Source organism: Bos javanicus, chromosome 23, assembly GCF_032452875.1.
Source record: "Bos javanicus breed banteng chromosome 23, ARS-OSU_banteng_1.0, whole genome shotgun sequence".
NCBI lineage: Eukaryota > Metazoa > Chordata > Mammalia > Artiodactyla > Bovidae > Bos > Bos javanicus.
The window spans coordinates 31971456-31993290 of record NC_083890.1 but is presented as its reverse complement, the minus strand read 5'-3'; the positions used below and the strand labels follow the sequence as shown (position 1 = coordinate 31993290).

Genomic DNA, 21835 nt, shown 5'->3' with positions numbered 1-21835 from the left:
TCAGGATTTGAAATAGCTCAACTGGAATTCCATCACCTCCAGTAGCTTTGTTCATAGTGATGCTTCCTGAGGCCCACTTAACTTCACACTTCAAGATATCTATCTCAGGTGAGTGATCACACCATCGTGATTATCTGGGTCATGAAGATCTTTTTTGTACAGTTCTTCTGTGTATTCTTGCCACCTCTTCTTAATATCTTGTGCTTCTGTTATGTCCATACCATTTCTGTCCTTTATTGAGCCCATCTTTGCATGAAATGTTCCCTTGGTATCTCTAGTTTTCTTGAAGAGATTTCTAGTCTTTCTCATTCTGTTGTTTGCCTCTATTTCTTTGCATTGATCACTGAGGAAGGCTTTCTTATCTCTCCTTGCTATTCTTTGAAACTCTGCATTCAAATGAGTATATCTTTCCTTTTCTCCTTTGCCTTTCACTTCTCTTGGAGTACAAAAAAATTTCCTTTCATGTTATTCTTTAATAAACTCTGTCTGGGCAAGAAAAAGATCCACTGGGCTTGAGCCAAGGAACTATGCATTTGTGTGACACTTCTCAGCTGGGTGGAGCTTCCTTTCCTGCTCTCATTGCCTGACTCACCAGCCTGCACAAAAGTCAACTGGCCCCCTAATCAGTCGGTCTGAGCTGAGGTCGGGGTCAGGGTCAGCACGTGCAGCCTCTGCAACAGGGCAGGCCTGCTGCACAGCTGAACCAGTTCATAAGTCAGTCTTTGAGGTTGACAGAGCAGGGTTCACTCTGGCATTGCTACTGTCTGGCTGAGTGACTTTGCTCCATTATCCAACTTCTCTCAGCCTCAGTTTTTTCAGAAAATTGAGGTCTGGTGCAAGGACAAAGGAGTCTGACATGCTGCTGTCCATGGGGTCACAAAGAGTCGGACATGACTTAGCAACTGAACAACAAAGCAGAGATGGGAGGAAAGGATGGAGAAGAGAGAGACTTGAGATGGAAGCATTTTGAAAGGAGACTAATGATGGGATGTAAAGGGTGCTGCCCACAGCAAGAAGTCACATCAGAAGTGAGCCAGCAACTCTGCCCTACACCTTCTCCACCACTTCCTTTCCTCTCCAGGCCCTGCCTCTCCAGTCGATTCCAGTACATTTCTTTCCTGTGCCTGGGGATCACCTGCCTTTGTACCACCAGGGGCTGCTTTCATTTTCTATTTATGTATTGATCGCTTCAGTGGGATATCTTTTAGCCAGATGCAAAAACAACACTGCCAATTCCTGTCTCCAAATACCTGGGACCCAGGGTCTCTTCCCCTCTGAAGTCCTCCAGATTGGATTCCCAGAATAAAATAGGAGTAGCATGGGGCCAGGGAAAGATCACTAGGCTAAAAATCTGAAAACCAATTATGTTATGACTTTGGATACATCCATTAAAGCATCTTAGCCAGGATGTCTGCTGCAAAAGGATGAGGAGAAAGGGAGAGGAACTAGATGAGATCTGTCATATTATGAATTCTGAGAAAGCCTAGGCTCTAAAACAGTTGCATTGATAAGGGTAATGGAGTGCGAGGACCTCTCTCCTGACTTATAAAATGTTTTGAAGGTTCATAGGAAGGAGATTTAGGAGGCAGATGCTATAATGATCAAAGACTTTCATGGGTGAGGTGACATCTGAAGACACAAACAAACGAGCCTGGTGTGCTGCAGTCCATGGGATCACAAAGAGTCAGACACGTCTTAGCGACTGAACAACAACAAAGGCCCAGACCAGTCACAGTCCTGGCACAGTCCAGAAAGGCAATTGAAGAGAGCTTACTGGAGGGGCCATTTGCAAAGGTCAGGGAAGGGACACCAGCAAGGAACAGTGACATACTCTGAGGCCAGTGCAGGAATATCACTGGTGGGTCTGAAAGAGCAAAGGGAGAGTATTTTCCAAGCAGGTGAAGTCTGTAGCCACAGTAGTGTCCCAACAGAGCTCTGACTCTAGAGCAGGGAGGCCGCCACTGTCACCTGCTGACCAGCTGGGACTGAGACCCTGGAGTCTCAGTTATCCCCTTTGGATTTTGCTGTCGTCCCCTTTGGGCAGGTCCCCTCCAGAAACCAGACTGCAAAGACTGCTGAATCTGCCCTCAGGGGTCAGCGGACTAGGAAAAAGTAAGGAGGAGATTGGGGTTGGGGGAGAGTGAGAGAAGTTCAAATAAAGATTAACCGCCCAGACAACTCTTCAAGGATTTGCCATCCAGAGGGATAGCTCAATGTTAATCAACAACCACAGTGTTGAGTTGATTGGGGTGAGAGCTAATAGAGCCATAGCTAATATTTACCGAGCGTTCTGTGCCAGGCACTGCACCAAGGCTTCACACACACACCCAGGTTCCATCTTCACAGCCTTCCTACGAAGCCATCACTACAGTTCAACGTGTTTTGTAGAGGAAGCTTAGAGAAGTAAATAACACGCCCAGGTTCACACAGCCAGCAAAACAAGTGGATTCAAACATGAATCCAGATGGCATAACCCTAGAAATACTTGCCCTTTTAGCCAAAATGCTAAATTTACTACCCACATCTGGGTATCATCTGGTTTGTGGGCCTTAAAATCTGCCAGCCAGAGAGAGGCTCAGATTTGGAAAGGACTTTTGCAGAGCATTTATCCCACTGAAGTTTGCTGAGGGTATTAATACTTGGTGACTCATTTGATCTGTGTCTTTCCCAGGTTCTAACTGCTCTAGAGCATCATTTTTATACTTTTACCCACTTTGCCTGCCCGCCGTGAACGTTGTCTCCTGATATTAATAAGAAAATCGTACATTCTCTGACTCCACCCCTCTACCTGACCTTTCTTCCTAGCACTAGCTCCTGTCCCTGTTGTCCTCTCATCATCCTGCAAATCCCTATAGGACTGCTGCTGCTAAGTCGATTCAGTCGTGTCCGACTCTGTGTGACCCCATAGACAGCAGCCCACCAGGCTACCCCATCCTTGGGTTCTCCAGGCAAGAACACTGGAGTGGGTTGCCATTTCCTTCTCCAATGCATGCAAGTGAAAAGTGAAAGTGAAGTCGCTCAGTCGTGTGCGACCCTTAGCGACCCCATGGACTACAGCCCACCAGGCTCCTCCGTCCATGGGATTTTCCAGGCAAGAGTACTGGAGTGGGGTGCCATTGGCTTCTCCGCCCTATAGGACTAAAGAAGTGAAAAATGTTTATCAGATACATCCTGCATTGAGCTTTCTTTCTGGTTCTGTTTTAACATAAAATTATTTGCCTCCAGCTTGTTCTTCATTCCTAGGTCCCCCAGCCATGTCACTGCCCTATCTCCAGTAACCCATGAAATATGGCCAACAAGCCGGCTGAGCTCAAAGGCCTCATGGCAAGTGATATGCGTTCCCAGTAGGCAGTGCTGTGGAGAAACTGACCAACTCAGGTCTGTGCAGGCTGATCTCTAGACTTCGCTTCTCTCCCTGAAAACATCGATATCTTACATCATAAATGTAGAGGAAAGGGTTTCACAGTCCAGAGTTCATCCCCATAATAGACAGTGTCACCATCGGGGCAGGGGCACTGTGATCAGACACATCTACCTGGAGTTCTTGGGGTGCCCTGCCAAGGGCAGATCCAGCCCGTGAGTATTTCCCAGCCTCTGCCTGTGCTCCCGCCTGAGAGACCAGGCAGTGGACAATCCTGACTGGAGCCCGGGTCCAGCCTAGTTTCTGAATCACAAAAGTGATTCAAAGACTGAGTCACCGTGAGGAGCCGAGAAATGTGAGTGCATGAGAATTGACAGTGGGGAGACAGCCAGCAGGTGTGAGCTGCAGGCTTCTGGAAGGCCCAGGCCCTCCAACTCCTCTCTCTACTCCTCTGTTCCTGCCTCCATGCTCAGCACAGGTCTGGCCCACAGCAAACAGTGCTCTCTGCTTAGAAACTCAAGCCAGCTTCCTTGCCTCCCAGGCCAGCTCCCCTCTGCCTGCTGCCTTGCTTGGATTCTCTGTTTCTCCCATTAAACCTCCAGGCAGAAAACTATTCATTCATTCTGCAAAATGGTTGCTGAGAGTCTCCTGTGTTTAAAGTTCCCTGATTTAGCAAATTGTAATACAAGGTATTTTACCTAGTGATCCTACCAATATAGAGAGATGAAAACATTTTAAGAGTTATGGACAAAAATAAAGCAGGGACTCAGATGTATTTGTTCTCCCAGACTCCTGAGGGAGAGGTGTGACCCATTTCAAGGTTGGCCCAGTATCCTTCATTCCTACCTGTCTTCTCCTCTTCTCGCTCTTACTGGTTGGGAAGCAGCTCATTTGGCAGGGAGCAACCCTTGAGGTGACAGACTTTGCAGCCGAGGCATGAAGGACAGTGAACTTCCTGGTTCCCTCTCCCTGCAAGTGAGACAGGAGCCCATGGACATCCAGCAGCAGCAGGAGCAGTCCTCTCGGGTCATGAGCTTGGACAAGGATGGGACCCATCTGCACCGCAAAGGGCAGGCCTGTAGCTCTCCCACTGGGAGATGCCAAGTCAGAGTCCCTGAGTACTCACCATTTGCCCAGGGCTGGGACTTCCATGAAGCCACCACTGCTGGGCAGAAGGATGCAGGTGAGGATGGCTTTTAAAGGGACAGAGGGAGGTACACGTGTGTAGTTCTCTGCCTTTCTTTTAGCCTCTTTGCAAATGGTCTGAATCATTTCTGGAAGTCCTCTTGGTCTTTTTTTTTTTTTTTTTTTGCTGTTGGTTTTTTTAAAAGCACACTTTGCAGTATTTCTTAGGAAATTATTTGTTTAACAAATATTTGCTGCCTCTGTGTAAATCATCCCTGACTGCTTTGTGCTCAACACTAGGGGGAAGAAAGAATGGCCAGGAAAATTTGTGAAAGACTTTCAGTGGTTAAAAAGGATGACTGGGTGTCTCTTCTAAGGAATACTAATCCTGTCTGGTAGTTCTCACGTTAGGGATCCCTGATTCCATAGGACTAAGCCATTGCTTATTTTTCTAGATCATTTACAACTTTGTAGAGACAGATGTTAATTTATAGAACACTGAGAGTAATACAAATTGTTCCTGTCCTTAGTGATGCAAATGACTTCTCTCTGATAGAGAATATAAGATTTTGCAAATCAAATCCTCATTTAAACCACTTTTAACATTTTTACTGGTTTTCTTATTAAATAATAAGTTAAATAAATTATTTGCACAGTCTTTTTGTATATTTACCTTTTAAAAAATTATCCTTTATTAAGACATACAGAGTATTCATTGTAAAGCCATTACCAGTACAAAATAGCTAGGAAATGATACAAAACAGTCCACAATCTAGGTTTAAATTTTCTGGAGAAAGGACAAATATATACAAATAAGGAAGTAGGTCTCTGTGAGAAGTAATGAGTAATCAAACAAAAAGCCATGATGCTTTAGTCTCAGGAAAAATTGCCAGAACCTATTTTGTCAATAAAAATTCTACTGTATTAGGAAGGTTAACGACAACTGATTGTTCATTGTTTATTTAATCCTCACAACAATGACATTCATCAGATACTGGGAGGAAATTTGCTTATGGCATTGGCTTTAGGCTGTTATATTTATGTCAGTTATGACTCTGTTCTGACTTGTATAGGTAGTTTTTATTTTATTAATTTAACTTTTCCTGCACATAAAACATGTTGCTGAATTTGCAAAACCTCTTTGGAAAGGCTCTCTAGTTACATGGAATCCTTTTGCTGATAGAGAAATGAAAGGTTTACACACTCTTTTTTTTTTTTTTTGACTCAGTGTATTTATTGGGCTTCCTGGTAGCTCAGTGGTAAAGAACCTACCTGCCAATGCAGGAGATGCAGGTTCCATCCATGGATGGGGAAGATCCCCTGGAGAAGGAAATGGCAGCCCACTCCAGTATTTTTGCCTAGGCAATCCCATGGACAGAGGAGCCTGGTGGGCTACAGCCCATGGGGTCTCAAAAGAGTCAGACATGACTTAGCAACTAGACAACAACTAAATGAATAGCATGGCCTGGTGCTAAGGAATATTTAAAAGAAACACATGCATAAAAGTTCATATAGATATCCAACTTCTCTTCTGGCAGCTTGCTTGTTGATCTGGTGGTACTGATAGCACAGGTAATATTATTGAACTCTCCCCATTATAGTGGAGACAGAGGGACACAGGATGGCTTGGCTGAAATTACGAGTCTGCAGTGGAGGTGGGACTAGTACTCAGGGCTTCTTTTTTTTTTTTTTTTTTTAACAAGCAAATAGGATTTATTAAAGAGAAGGAAAGTGCAAAACTCTCAGCACAGACACTGAGATGGGGTAAAGAGTCCCTACTCAGGGCTTCTAATTCCCAGCATCATCTACTTCCCTACCAAAAGTACACTTCTCTTAACAACTGCAAGTAAAGTCAGGGGCTCCCACATTCCTCCCATGTTCAGGGTGATTTTCACTGGAAGGCAAATTCTCACGATTTGAGGAAATGGGGGCAATTTCCACCCCTACCTCCAGATCCCAGTTTTAGTTCCATATTTCAGGAGTGATTTGGACCTCCTTGATTTAACACTTAAAGAATCTGCCTGAAGTGCAGGAGACCTGGGTTTGATCCCTGGGTTGGGAAGATCCCCTGGAGAAGGGAAACACTACCCACTCCAGTATTCTTGCCTGGAGAATTCCATGGTTAGAGGAGCCTGGCGAGCTATAGTCTGTGGAATTGCAAAGACACAGACATGACTGAGCAACTAACCCACACACACACACCCAGAGCCTTTATACTTACTTGTTGTGATTCCATGCTGTCTCTCAAAGTATCTTGGTTTCCCAGTCATCCTGTGGGAGAGAATGGGGCAGAGCTGGAGTCACTCATTCTCCCAGCCAGGCCCCTCTGCTACTGGGCTGACCCAGGCATCTCGGGGAGTCCTCCAGCATCCTGTGTTCCCCAGCACCCCCAGGCCTTGGTCCTTTCCTTCTTTTTGCTGCAGGAATCATGTCCAGCACTTCCAGTTCAGGCACTGCCTTCCTGAAGGACTTTCCTTGGGCAACAGCTCAGACCTCACTCCTGCTTCTTCTGGGACTTTTCCTGCTGACTGCTCTTGGTTTCATCTGGAAACTTCGCCGAGAGAAAGATCGAGAATGCTGGACCAAAGGTAAAGGAATCAGAAGACTGAGGCAGTGAGGTCCAAAGAAGACTACGGAAAAGGGATTGGACAGAGGGGAAAGGGGAGGACCAGGACTAAGAGGGCGAAGGGGATTTGAAGTTAAGGTTTTTACATTCAGTCTTTCCTCCCTCAATACCAGCACCCCCACCTCTTTACTTCCCCGATCCTGGGACCCTGACTGTGCCCTGGTTTTTCTAGTTTGGGGACAGCTCACTGGACTCACTGCACACATGACGCAGGAAAGGGTCTCCCACAGACCCTTTCCATGTAAACCTGGCCCTTCTCCTATGAACCGTACTGATTCATTTCTTGTCTTTTTTGCAGAGCAACTCCAAAGAGAGCTCCGTAAGTTCCGTACTTCCTCCTCCCGCATGTACAATTTGAGACCCTCTCATGTGTCATTGATCTCATGAAGTTTCTTTGTTCTACTTTAGGCTGGAGAAAAGCCCAGAAAGTGGATGGTGAGTAAATTGAAATTTTTGTTTTTCATCTAACACTTTATCTGCTTCATTTAATAAGTGCCTTTCTCCTGATTCTTTCCTCTGAAGCCTTGCTCATTCTTGCACCATCTGGACTTAAGCCAATAACCCCAGTAGCTCTGTTGATATGTCATGGATGCCCCAAAGATTTTTCAAACCTATTGCCAACACTGAACTCCATTCCCTTTGCTGTCAACCTGCCCTTCCTCCTCCCCTCCCCTCACCATCCAGTGCTACCACCACCCACCCAAGGGGGCTCCTTTCTCTCCTTCCCTCAGGGCAAGTCCATTTACTGCTTAGCCCAGGACCCCTACTCAGGCATAGAATACCTCCCCCAATCTTTCTTTCTTCTTTTGTCAAAGATCCCTGGGAGTAGATTATCAAGACCCTTCTCTCAACAGCAAGCTGCTTCTGTTCCCTCAAGAGCTACTGCTGCCCTTTTCCTTCTAAGACTTAGTTCCTAAATAAATGTTAGGAAACAGACCAAAAAAAAAAATCTAAAAAAACAACCAGCATAAACAAGACCTTGCCTGTGAAAAGTTTTCCATAGTTTAGAGTTTCAAAGTAAGCTTGCTAAGATAGAAATCTGATTACATTCCTCTTACGCCCCAAACCATCTGTGGTTTCCCATTGCCTTCTGCCGTCTTACTGGGGGGGATATTTGTAAATTCTAAAAGGATTTTCAAATTTCTAAGAAAAATTGTCTTAATGTCAATTTTTGTCAAAACTAACACAACCTAAGCAGATTCTACATCACCTGCTTAATATCCTTTTTTTTGTTGTTGTTAATCAATTATTATGTGAATGGTTCTAGTTTCCAAGCTAACTGCTGTGTTCATAATTGCATCAGTGACAAAGGAACTGTCTAAAGACAGATTTTAACTTTCATTGCTACATTTTTTAATTGGCTCCCTCAGGACTTTGAAGATTTATTTTCAGAGGAAATTAATTTGTGTCTAATCAAGGTTTTTACATAACTCAATTGAAGAAACACTACATTAAAAGGTAAAGTCCAATCTGCAATTTTTATCCCCACTATGCAGTCAGCCTTAATGGTCCAGTCTGATTTCTGTTCCATCCATGGACACTCCCTGGCACACGCCACCCCACACTGGACTGACCACACCACCAGCAGTGCCCCACATGTATCATTCATTTTCCCACTTCTGTGCCCATTTCCTTTGTCTGTTCATCACATCTGTTGACCCTGTTTGTTCTACTCAGTCAGACAAACTGGGATAGGCTCCTTAACCTCTTTGAAGTTCTACTTTTCCCACCTAGCAATTGATTTAATTGCAACTACTACTTTGAGCAGATGTTAGGAAATGAGATAAAGGTGGGGACACCTAGTAGAGTTGTAGCACGTAGCTAAGTTCAGTGAGCATTAGCTTTGATCCTTCATCACCACATCCTTTTCCCACACCTCTAAAGGTGATGCAACCCCCCACCTCAGAGAAAAAAGAGAAGGGAGAGGGGCAAACTTCCTGCCCTGCCACCTGCACCTGCCCTTTCTGATCTGTAGACTCCAACTTCAACAGAGCAGGCATCTTTTTCCCTTTCTGAGGCTATTTCTTCATTCTTGTCCTGGATCACTCACTCTCCAGCTTCCCTCATGGATTCTCTATTCATTTCATTCACTTATTCATCAGCTCAACAAAGATCCACAACTGTTAACTATGTTACTAGTAACTAGTAACTAAGTTACTCTTCTAAGTGCCCTAGGCACAGAAATGAACACAACAGAAATATCCCATTCACAAAGAATCTACCTTCTAGTGGAAGAAGATAGAAAAAAAAATGAAATAGTATAATATACAGTTTGGCACATGATAATAAGCACTCAGGAGATAACAGAATATTGCATTGGAAGGTGCAGTTTAAAATAAGGTGGTTAATTGTACACCTGTAGCAAAATATTGTACATCAACTATACTTCAATTTAAAAAATTATAATAAAATAGAGTGATGGTGAAGTAGACGAGCAAGCCACAGGAATAGCCGAGGGAAAAGCATTCTAAGTAGAGAGAACCACAGTGCCAAAGCCCAGAGTCAGAAACACACTAGTTTGTTTGAAGAGTAGCAAGGGGGCCAGTATTGCTAGAAGGCAGGGAGTGATCAGGAGAATCAGAGCAGGTAGAATCAGAGGGGTTTGGAGGGCCAGATCACACAGCCTTGAAAGTCATCCATGCTGGCTTTGGCTTTGCTTCTAGAAAGGAGCCAGTGGTGGGTTTTGAGCAGAAGGGGAGCTGAACCTGACTTATGTTTTGAGAAGTTACTTTAGATGCTACAATGAGATTGACTTGGTGGCGCTAGAGGTAAAGAACGCACCTGCCAATACAGGTGGAGAAGGCAATGGCACCCCACTCCAGTACTCTTGCCTGGAAAATCCCATGGATGGAGGAGCCCGGTAGGCTGCAGTCCATGGCGTCGCTAAGAGTTGGACACGACTGAGCGACTTCACTTTGACTTTTCACTTTCACGCATTGGAGAAGGAAATAGCAACCCACTCCAGTGTTCTTGCCTGGAGAATCCCAGGGACGGGGGAGCCTGGTGAGCAGTCATCTATGGGGTCGCACAGAGTTGGACATGACTGAAGCCACTTAGCAGCCAATACAGGAGGCATAAGAGACGCAGGTTCAATCCCTGGGTCGGGAAGATCCCTGGAGGAGGAAATGGCAACCCACACCAGAATTCTGGCCTGGGGAATCCCATGAACAGAGAAGCCTGTCAGGCTACAGTCCATAGGATTGCAGAGAGCTGGACACGACTGGACCAGCTGGGAGCTACTGCAGACATCAAGGGGAGAGATGAGGATGGTTTTTACCAAGGGAGAGTGCTGGAAGTGGTGAGAGGGGCTTCAGTGCTGGATTTATTTTTAAAACAGAGTAAAAATACCCTTGTTGATAGTGTAGTGCAAAAGTGAAGGAGTGGATCAAGGATGACTCCAGAGTTTTTAGGCCTAAGAAACTATAAAAATGGAATTGCCATTTTTCTGCAACGGGGAAGCCAAAAGAAAACCAGGTAGTCAGGGCAAGGGAAGGGGGTAGCACCGAGTCAGAATGTTAAAGAGGGTATTAGTGATCCAAGTGAAGATGCAGAGTAGGCAGTTGGATAATCAAGTGTGTAGTCCATACAGGAGGTCAGGGCTAGAAATATAAGCTATTTTTTCTTCTCCTCTGTATCTTTTTCTTTCTTCTTCTTTTTTTTTTTTTTTTTTGTGTGTGACCTTTCATAATTCAAAATGCCTTTTTTAGATTAAAAAATTTTATTAATTAGAGTATAATATAGTTACAATTAGACTTCCCTGGTGGCTCAGATGGTAAAGCATCTGCCTGTAATGCGGGAGACCTGGGTTCAATCCCTGGGTCAGGAAGATCTCCTGGAGAAGGAAATGGCAACCCACTCCAGTATTCTTGCCTGGAAAATCCCATGGATGGTGGAACCTGGTAGGCTACAGTCCATGGGGTCACAAAGAGTCAGACACGACTGAGCAACTTCACTTCACTCAAACTACGGTGGAGGTAATGAAGTTAATTGTGACCTCCCTCATACTTACAATATTGTGTTAGTTTCAGGTGTTCAGCATGGTGATTCAGTATTTTTGTAGGTGTTAGTCTATAAGTAGCAAGTGTTAGTCTGATCTCCATCCTACAGATGTAGAAATGGAAACTGAATAGTTAATTAAGCTGGCTTTGGGTTTCATGGCTAATGAGTTGTGGCTAATAACACATTGGGATCAAGGCAAGAGCTGTGAGCTAATAGCAGATACAGCACCCAGAGCACATGGGCAGCTCCCCCAGGTGAGGGTACAAAAATAAATAAATAAATAAGTGTGTGGGACTCCCTAATCACAGCAAAAGGTTGCATATTAACTATGAAAAAGACATGTTTCCTGCAGAGACTAGCTAAATAAGAGACAGATTTCCAGGCAGCAGCAGCAGCAGCAGCCATCCTTACTCCATGCAGGACAGTGTATGGAGGTCATGGAAAAGATGCAGGAGATGGGGTCAGGTGCCTGACTGTGAGAATGACTAAAGCATGATCACAGTGAAGAAAGGAGTGAATCCCTCAGAGTTCTGTCCTATGTCCAGGACCATGTCCCCTGTGATGGCAGCCTTCTCATGTTTGCATAAGCTGGTGCCTTTCAGCTACTGAAGCACAAAGCCGTCCAGTATGGGGAATACAGAGAGATGAGTAAAGAGCTCCTGGTGGAGTTGGAGCCTGTGCTTAGGAACCAAGAAGGGGAAACAGAAGAGTACATTTTGTCTGGCCTCTTTCCTCCTAGACATTTTCTCTTTTAGGAACATGAGCCCAGGAAGGAGCCCAGACAAATTCTGGAGATGAGTGATGAGGGTGCCAAGGAGAGAAGGAAAGGCAACCAGAGCACAGAAAGGGCCAAGAAATATACGGCTCTCACCAGGGAGCACTCACGTCTCTTTTTTCTATTGCAGATTGGAAAAAAGCTCGGTCCTATGCTGGTGAGTGACTAATTCTTATGGTCTCAGACCCAGGACTCCATAAAAGAAGATCTTAGTGGTCTTTCTCCATCTTCCAGCCCCAAATAGTGGCCTGGCTGGGCAGGCAATGAATGGAGACCCAGGGAAGATCCAAGTAACATCAAGATCAAGTACTACCAAGTTTCAGTTCAGCACCTGCACCTTTTTCCTTTCCAGAAGTTTATACCATTTTTTTTTCTTTTCTTTTCCTTCTTAAAGGGCTCCTCATCTACTTTCTCTCTTGAGTTTCTCTACTACTCATGGCACCCCACTCCAGTAATCTTGCCTGGAGAATTCCATGGACAGAGGAGTCTGGCAGGCTACAGTCCCTGGAGTTGCAAAGAGTCAGGCATGACTGAGCAACTATCACTCAACATCTTCAGCATCATGGACCTAAGGGTACAACTAGAAAGGTTTCATTCAAATAACATTCAGTCTCTAGTGTGTTCTGTGCATCTTAGAGGAGATGTGGTGACTCTGTCCACCTAGCTTCTCTCCCCTCAGAGCATCTCATTAGGGAAACACAACAACAGCATATTACTCCATCTCTTCAGTGTTCAGGACAGATCAAATGGGGATGTAGGAGCTTTGCTAGATTTTGACCTAGGGCCTCACTCTACTCTACATTGAGCCAGCAAATGGCAGAAAAAGGAATGCAAATATTGTGTAAAGGTTTTCTTATTGGTGAGGCCTGGAAGCAGCCAACTCTTCTGCTGGATATCCAAGAGGGACTGGAAAATGTCATCTCACTATGTACCCCGGAGGAAAAGGAACCAATGTTTGATGAACCCATAAAAGTTTCTCCCGTATGACACTTCTAACCTGTGAGATTCAGGGACAGTCTATTAAAGATGGGTATGCGTTTGCTCCAGATGTTTTACACAGTTGGCCAAAAATCTCTGGCCAGATAATTCTCTGTGAAATGTCCTGGGGTTTCAGGTTGGTAGAAAGGTGTGGCTAGAGGCTGTCCAAGGACCTTCCCCAGCCCTTTATTCTGCAAACGTTATTGAGCACCAATTGTGAGACAGAGTCTGACGATGCTAGACAGTAAGAATACAAAGATGAACAAATATAGTCTTTACTTTTTGGGGTCCTGGTCTAGTAGAGGACAGAAATATGAAATAAACAATAATAGTGCAATGACATGAGAGGGGGTTGTACAAAATGCTGTGGGGGATGAGAGGATTGGGGGGGGTTGTGATTAGCCACACCTGCTCCCAGGGACCTGTAACCTCTGGATTACCTCCTCCTTGTAAGTCTTTGAACTCTCCTAATAGCTCTTTGACGTATGATCCTGAAGACATCTGAGGAGATGTTTATCACTCCAGCTCTTTTGTGGAGAAAGGAAGGCAACTTCATGGGTTAGGAATGGCTTCTTTTCTCCCCACTTCCCAGTCACTGAGAGCCCTGGGATACTGGAGTTGACAGGACTTCTGTTCTCTCTCACTCTTTCCACAGCTCATGTGACTCTGGATCCAAATACTGCCTTCTTTGAACTCTTTCTGTCTGAAGATCACCGAAGTGTGAAGCGGAGAAACTTGTGGCAGAATCTTCCTGAAAAACCTGAGAGGTTTTCTTTTGACCCTTGTGTGCTGGGCCACAGGTCCTTCTCTTCGGGGAGACATTACTGGGAGGTGGAAGTGGGCGACAGGACTTACTGGGAGCTGGGGGTTTGTGAGGAAAACGTGGATAGGACTTGGGGGATCGCAGAGTCACCGCAGAATGGATTCTGGGCTGTGGAACTCTACGCTAATAAGTACCAGGCCCTCACCTCCCCTCGGACTGCTCTCCCCCTGAGTGAGCCCCCCAGCCGGGTGGGGGTCTTCTTGGACTATGAAGCTGGGCATGTCTCCTTCTATAGTGTGGCTGATGGGTCCCACATCTACACTTTTCCCCAGGCCTCCTTCTCTGGGCCTCTTCGGCCTTTCTTCTGCCTCTGGTTCTACCACCCAACCCCTCTGACCATTTGCCACTGAGCCCATCTGTCCCCACCCTTTCTCTCAGTTGAATGTACAAGGATGAACCCATCATTGGGACTGAGAAGTCACATTTCTGGGGACAATGCCCCAAAGGCTCCAGCTGAGCCAGCAGTGAAGGCTGAGCCCCTCTGACCTTTTCTGCAGATAAAGACTGGAGACAGTTTATCATTCTCCAGAGCTGAGTGGTACAGAGGCCAAAAAGGACAATGTAACCCCATAGAATGTTGTCAAGAAAGTCTGGTATTGCCATCCTAGCTGGAAACTGAAAAAGGAACCTTTAGAGAAACCAGAGACAAGATACCGATGGAAAGACTACCTGGATGGAATGTGATCTCTGGTCTTGAGCTCCTTGTCTTTAATGTCTGCATAATAGAACAGCTGGAAGCTGAATCTGGATGGCACTTGGCTGTTTTCACCCTCTTTTCATACAAAGACTTTATTTCATTTTGACCTATGTACAACCTGGGGAGAGACTAAATAAAGTTCACAGAGAAAACTCACTTCTCCAGATCACTCTGTTGGTCTGGGACTTGATGGCACATTCAACATTCTTACATCTAATGCCAATCATAGTGCCTCTAAGGGTCCAATCATTCCTTATAAAGCAATTGCAATGACCCATTCAATGACACATTTCATCCCAGATCCAAGATTTACTTTTCCAGTTTGTGAATTTGTTTACTACTCCCTAATTATCTTCCTACCTTTAGACTATTTTACGTCATCAACAGTTAAGTACATATTAATTTTTCTTCTATGCTTATGCAAACACACACACACACACAGAGTTTTTCTAATGAAAATTGGGCTTTGTTATATAATTGTCCCATGACATGCTTCTCTTACTTAATACCAAGTCTTGGTGGCTCAGATGGTAAAGCATCTGCCTGCAGTGCAGGAGACCTGGGGTTCAATTTCTGGGTTGGGAAGATCCCTTGGAGAACAGAATAGCAACCCACTCCAGTATTCTTGCCTGGAGAATCCCCATGGACAGAGGAGCCTGGCAGGCTACAGTCCATGGGGTCACAAAGAGTCAGACAGGACTGAGTGACTAACACAAATCTTAAATACTAATCTTTCATTATTTGCAATCAAGATAGTTTTGTTTCTTCCCTATTACAAATAATGCTACTATAAATATCTTTGTATGTAAATCAATAAAAGTATTCTCAATAAAAGTGTGTTAAATCAATGAATTCTTTCTTGCTCCATTTCATATGTATTTCTCTCTCAAGACTTTATGTAAAGGTCTGGATAATAAGTAGATCTGGTGCCTATTTCTCTGGAAACTGTAAAGTTAAGAGGACAAAATGTTATGCCTAGAAACCCTTTCTCCAGGGTCTATGCTGAAACTCAAGGCTGCTTCTCTGTGTCAGAGTAGTTTGGACCCTCCAGATAAGAGGGGACTATTTCATTCTTACTGATACGATTTCCAGCAGCAAAGCTTTTTGATAGATGATGAATTTTGAAAATGAAATTCCCTAGTGAGTTAGGAAGCAGGAAGCACTCTGAGAAAGTGGTTGATATGCCCCTTTGCAGTTGTTTTATGACCTTGGGAGAAACACTACTTCCTGTTAACTGTCTGTTTTCCCAGCCTGATGACTTGGAGGGCAGATTTTTAAGTCCCTTGGACTCTCTTATCTATAAGAATGGACTCATTGTACTACTCCCCCGAACTGGGTTTGAATACTAAGAAGCAGGGACCTTTTGCCTCATTGCAAATAAGAAACCAAGAAGGGTCACCACCAGATCTACTGGAACCACCTGAGAAAATTTGGCAAAAGCTGTCTTGTTGTATCTGCTCAAACCCACACAGTCTGATCCAGAAATATTGCCTCAATATGTGCCTTTAGTGTTCTATCAGGATGCAAGGTATGTAGGCTTCATTAAGCTGGACTCTTCATTAAGCTGAACTTCCTTGAATGGGTCATCTAAGACATCATACCTTGTTGTAGCCACGTGTTCTGGGAAACAAACTCACTCAGAAAGGACAATGCAGATAGTGGAGTGCAGTTTATTACACTATTACACCAGTGGGCCCAAGACAGAGTCTCCTCTTAGCCAAGGACCCTGACCAGTTTTTCTGAAAACCTTATATACCCTAAGTATACGTGCCAAACCCACCTCCCCAAATTCCCTGAAACTAGTCTGAACAAAGGAAAAGAAAGATACAAAGTTATCCCGTGATTCATGTGCCTTAAGCCTAGGTAATTAACAGGGGACAATTATCAATAGGCCTGTGGTCATACCCCAATAAGCATAATAGAATTTATGATTCTATTCGGTTACACAGATAATTAGGGTATTCTTTTAGACAGCAGAGAGTCTAGGTACGAGCCCTGGGGCTCTTCCGTCCAGGGGGCCTGGTCTTCCAGTTGGTATGTCATTTCCATAGATATTGGGCATATAGCTCAAAGTCCACAGTCGGGCCCAAGATGGAGTCCTGCTTTCAAGATGGAGCCTGTTCTGTCTGTTTCCTTCTTCATTCCCCACTCTTGATGCTGTTAACTCATAGTATGAGCATCATTCATAGGGATATATTGCACCCTGACTCTCCGACCTCTAATTTGGGAGAACGATATCAACCTTTGGGTTACAAAGTTCATAATACATTGTAAAATAAAGGGTCCACAAAGCAGAACTATCAAGACAACTATAACAATGGTAAATATAGTTTTCCACCAATCACCCTTCACCCAAGATAGGACCGAAGTCCAAAAAGGAAGATTATCATCAGACATAACTTTACCTGACTTTTCATGTCATCTAGGGTGGCTGATATATAGCCAGATAAATCAGGAATATATACACAACATTCAACTTTAATTATAGCACAGGTCCCTCTTTGTACTGAAACTATGGTTAGACTCAAGATGATACAAGCAAGTCCTTGTAGCAGCAGTTGATTATAGAGCTTCATCTCTTTTTCTTCTTTATGATGATCTTGGTTTCACAGGGATCAGTGGGGTCCTTTTGTGTAGTCTGCTCGGCATCCTCTGGGTCTCGTGGTATGCTCTCTTCACCCTCATGTGGAGGATCCAGGGAGTGACACCTGCAACTTTAACTGCAGTAGGGCTGCTTAGAACAACAGTTCTATGGACCCTTCTAATGTGGGGCCAAGGAGTCTTTGACCACACCTGATCCCCGGGTACAAATTCGTGAATCTGTTCCCCAAGGGGGAATGGCACCCTTTCTTGTACAAACTTAGTTACCTGATTTATTACCTTACCCAGTTGTTCCATCTGCTGGGGAATCTCATCTTCCCTTACCTGAGGCAAATTTGTTGACACCTGTTTTATTATGGGAGGGGGCCTCCCATATACAATTTTGTATGGAGAAGAGCCATGGGACTGTGGGGTCATCCTGAGTCTGAGCAGAGCTATGGTGAGAAACAAGTCCACCCAGAAATAGTCAGTCTCTAAGATCCACTTGGAGAGTGTCTCTTTAAGTGTCCAGTTGGTTCCTTGCACCATCTCAGAACTCTGGGGCCTATATGTTGTATGTAATTTCCACTTGATGTTTAAAATTTTACTCACTTGCTATACTAAATCAGCTACGAAAGCCGGGCCATTGTCCGATCCAATGCTGGTCAGTTCAGTTCAGTTCAGTCACTCAGTCATGTCCGACTCTTTGCGACCCCATGAATCACAGCACACCAGGCCTCCCTGTCCTCCCCAAGTTCACTCAGACTCATGTCCATCGAGTCCGTGATGCCATCCAGCCGTCTCATCCTCTGTCGTCCCCTCTTCCTCCTGCCCCCAATCCCTCCCAGCATCAGGGTATTTTCCAATGAGTCAACACTTTGCATGAGGTGGCCAAAGTATTGGAGTTTCAGCTTCAGCATCAGTCCTTCCAATGAGCACCCAGTACTGATGTCCTTTAGGATGGACTGGTTGGATCTCCCTGCAGTCCAAGGGACTCTCAAGAGTCTTCTCCAACACCACAGTTCAAAAGCATTAAGTCTTCAGTGCTCAGCTTTCTTCACAGTCCAACTTTCACATCCATACATGATCACTGGAAAAACCATAGCCTTGACTAGACGGATCTTTGTTGGCAAAGTAATATCTCTGCTTTTCAATATGCTATCTAGGTTGGTCATAACTTTCCTTCCAAGGAGTAAGCGTCTTTTAATTTCATGGCTGTAATCACCATCTGCCCGAGGTCAGGGGCGGCGGCCAAGACGAGCTACCGCACGCCCTAGGTCAAGGCGGTGGCCGGGAGTGCCAGGTGAAGTCGGCACAGAAGCAGCCGAGAGGAGCTACCCCACGTCCAAAGTCAGGAGCAGCGGCTGCACTTTGCTGGGTCAGCCGTGAAGAGATACCCCACGTCCAAGGTAAGAGAAACCCAAGTAAGATGGTAGGTGTTGTGAGAGGGCATCAGAGAGCAGACACACTGAAACCATAATCACAGAAAACTAGTCAATCTGATCACACGGACCACAGCCTTGTCTAACTCAAGGAAACTAAGCCATGCCCTGTGGGGCCACCCAAGACGGGCAGGTCATGATGGAGAGGTCTGACAGAATGTGGTCCACTGGAGAAAGGAATGGCAAACCACTTCAATATTCTTGCCTTGAGAACCCCATGAACAGTATGAAAAGGCAAAATGATAGGATACTGAAAGGGGAACTCCCCAGGTTGGTAGGTGCCCAATATGCTACTGGAGATCAGTGGAGAAATAACTCCAGAAAGAATGAAGGGATGGAGCCAAAGCAAAAACAATACCCAGTTGTGGATGCAACTGGTGATAGAAGCAAGGTCCAATGCTGTAAAGAGCAATATTGCATAGGAACCTGGAATGTCAGGTCCATGAATCAAGGCAAATTGGAAGTGGTCAAACAGGAGATGGCAAGAGTGAATGTCGACATTCTAGGAATCAGTGAACTAAAATGAACTGGAAGGGTGAATTTAACTCAGAGGACCACTATATCTACTACTGTGGGCAGGAATCCCTTAGAAGAAATGGAGTAGCCATCATGGTCAACAAAAGAGTCCGAAATGCAGTACTTGGATGCAATCTCAAAAACTACAGAATGATCTCTGTTCATTTCCAAGACAAACCATTCAATATCATGGTAATCCAAGCCTATGACCCAACCAGTAACGCTGAAGAAGCTGAAGTTGAATGTTCTATGAAGATCTAAAAGACCTTTTAGAACTAACACCCAAAAAGATGTCCAATGCTGGTAAAGTGAAGTGGCTCAGTCGTGTCCAACTCTTTGAGACCCCATGGATTGTAGCCTACCAGGCTCCTAGGTCCATGGGATTTTCCAGGCATGAATATTAGAGTGGGTTGCTGTTTCCTTCTCCAGGGGATCTTCCTGACCCAGGGATCGAACCCAGGTCTCCCGCATTGTAGGCAGACACTTTACTGTCTGAGCTACCAGGGATGTCCAATGCTGGTAAGAAATCCAAATCTGGGAACTATCTCCCTAAGCAGGCAACAGGCTACTTTTGATGCTCTTTCAGTCCAGGTAGGGAAAGCTTCTACCCATCCTGAGAACATACATATTATGACCAGCAGGTAATGGTAGTGTCGGTGAGGTTTCATTTCAGGGAAGTCCACTTCCAGGTGTTCAAAGGGCAGTGTGCCTTTTACCTGAATCCCTGGAGGTTTCTGTCTGTGCCAAGAGGCAATATTGACCTGTGAGCAGGCAGTGTAGTTCTGAGATTTTGTCCTGCATAGGGAAGAGAGGCAGGGGACCAAGAAATATTTTCAAATTAGCTCTTCCAGTTTATCACGGCCTAGATGGGTCGCTTGGTGTGTTTGGCTTACCAGAGTGGGTGCCAGCTCCTCCGGTACCAATAATTTGCCACTTGGCAACTCCCACCATCTCTTTTCAGTCTTGACGGCCCCTTCTGCTTTGGCTAGTTGGTTTTGGGCTTCAGTGTATTTTGGAGAGCTTTAATAGGGGCTTCACTTGTCACCCCCAAGCCCTCGGCTGCTTGTTTAGCGGTCTTATCTGTCAGTTTTTTCCCTGAGCCCTGGGGGTATCCTCTTTTTGACGTCCTCAGCAGTGTATGACTGCAACCCTTTCTGGTTCCCAGGCAACATCTAATAGGGTCTTAATTTCTTTCTTATTTTTAATATCTTTTTTACTAGCTGTCAAAGCCCTCTCTCCTTATACAGAGCCCTGTAGTGTGGCAAAAGCATACCTGGAGTCTATGTAAATGTTTGTCTTCTTACTTTTTGACAGCTGGAGGGCCTGGATTAGAGCATATAGTTCGGCCCATTGAACGGACCAGTGTGATGGCAGAGAGCTAGCCTCAATGATGGTTTCTTCCATGACGACTGCATATCCCGACAATCACTGTCTTTGTTTCACCAGGCTGGTGCCATTGATGTACAGGACCAAATCTGGGTCGGGGATTGGGTGGTCTCTCAAGTCAGGTCTGTTGGCGTATTTCCTTGCAATCGTGTGAGGACCCACCTTCTCCCACAGGAAGGAGAGTGGCCAGATTCAGGGCCTGACAAGGCTCAGTAGTAACATGGGGGTTCTCACATAACAGTCCCTGGTATTGAGTAATCCGGGATGTTGACAGCCATTTATGGGGTCCCCTCGCAGGAGAGTGTTGACCTCATGTGGCACTTTTATGATCAAATCTTGGCCCAAAGTCAGCTTGGTTGCCTCCTGGACCAGTAAGGCAACTGCAGCAACTGCCCGTAAGCATCCCAGCCACCCAGTCCAGCAACACTGTCCAGCTGATTAGAGATAAGTCACGGGTCTGTCCCGTGTCCCCATAGTCTGAAACAACACTCCCGTAGCCACCTTGTCCTTTTCAGTCATGTAAGGAGTAAACGGCTTAGCAAGATCTGGCAGGCCCAAGGCGGGTGCTGACATAATTGTACCAGGTTTGAGTTCTATTACCAGTGGGACTTGTTTTGCAACCCTGGGGTGGGTTGTCTTCCACCCAGACCTCAAGGAATTGTTGAGTTAACTTTCTCTCTCGACTGTTTAGCCTGTCCAGTTTCCCTTCTGGGAGATTGTGCAACCTCCATTCATCTTGAGGGGTTATTGAGAAGAAGAGTAAATAGGTGGTTGAGCCCACTCAAACAATGGGTCTTTCGTGGGGGGAAAGGTCACTTGTGTCCCCAATTTAGACAGCAAGTCTCTTCCTAACAAAGGTACTGGGCATTCAAGGATGTATAAAAATTCGTGAGTCACTTGGTGTCCCCCCATCTGACATTTTCCGGGTAGGCTAGAGACACAAAGGCTGCATTTATCACCATCTGAGACCCAGCAGCCTCTGGCTGGGTCTACTGGCGTATAAAGTCTATAGGCCTTGCACAGTCTTTCGCAGAACTCAGAGGGTGAGTCGCTTTCCCTTTGAATCACTTCGGAGGGTTTTGCAATACTCATAGCTTTTCAGGCCCCCTTCTTGAGACCTTGTAAAATAGTCACCCGATCTCTCTCCAGGTGACCCCTCCCTTTTTCTGTGTTACAGTCCCAGCTGGGCCTCTTATTGGGAGTGGATAGTTCTGCCCACCGCTGCGGGTTTGCAGAACCCCCAGGTGCCATTTCTCTTAACCATTTTTTGGTCTGTTAGGATCCTGTGTCTTTCCTCAGTGCTGAAAAAGGAGACTAGTAGTTGGATTATGTCATCCTATGCAGGGTGGTGGGTTCGAAAAATAGTCTCCATTAGCCTAATCGTGGCTTGTGGCTCCCCCGAGTACGGTGGAGCGTGTCTCTGCCAGTTTAACATATCCGTAGAGGGAAATGGCTGGTAATACTAGGCTACAGGGGGCTGATGGTAGTGCCTGAACTGCGTCCTGAACTGGAGGCTGTTGTAGCTCT

General features: G+C 45.3%; 1 protein-coding gene and 1 pseudogene across 1 annotated transcript; both read left to right on the top strand.

Moving 5' to 3' along the window:
- The first annotated feature begins 3590 nt into the window (after window positions 1–3590).
- On the top strand, window positions 3591–15236 carry LOC133236970 (butyrophilin subfamily 1 member A1-like). Its single transcript, XM_061399311.1, has 6 exons — window positions 3591–4544; window positions 6910–7074; window positions 7411–7431; window positions 7521–7547; window positions 12017–12043; window positions 13520–15236. Exons 1-6 carry the CDS (start codon window positions 4298–4300, stop codon window positions 14035–14037), a joined length of 1005 nt encoding a protein of 334 aa, XP_061255295.1. The 5' UTR covers window positions 3591–4297; the 3' UTR covers window positions 14038–15236.
- Window positions 15237–15511: 275 nt separating this feature from the next.
- LOC133236009 (small ribosomal subunit protein uS14-like) lies at window positions 15512–15952 on the top strand (annotated as a pseudogene).
- Window positions 15953–21835: the final 5883 nt, after the last annotated feature.

What these genes read in the sequence shown, in the direction of transcription:
- LOC133236970 (XM_061399311.1), top strand. Translation starts at nt 4,298, where the DNA reads ATGAAGGACAGTGAACTTCCTGGTTCCCTCTCCCTGCAAGTGAGACAG. An exon ending in TGCTGGGCAGAAGGATGCAG is followed by an intron (nt 4,545 to 6,909) that starts GTGAGGATGGCT and finishes TTTTTGCTGCAG; the next exon opens with GAATCATGTCCAGCACTTCC. An exon ending in GCAACTCCAAAGAGAGCTCC is followed by an intron (nt 7,432 to 7,520) that starts GTAAGTTCCGTA and finishes GTTCTACTTTAG; the next exon opens with GCTGGAGAAAAGCCCAGAAA.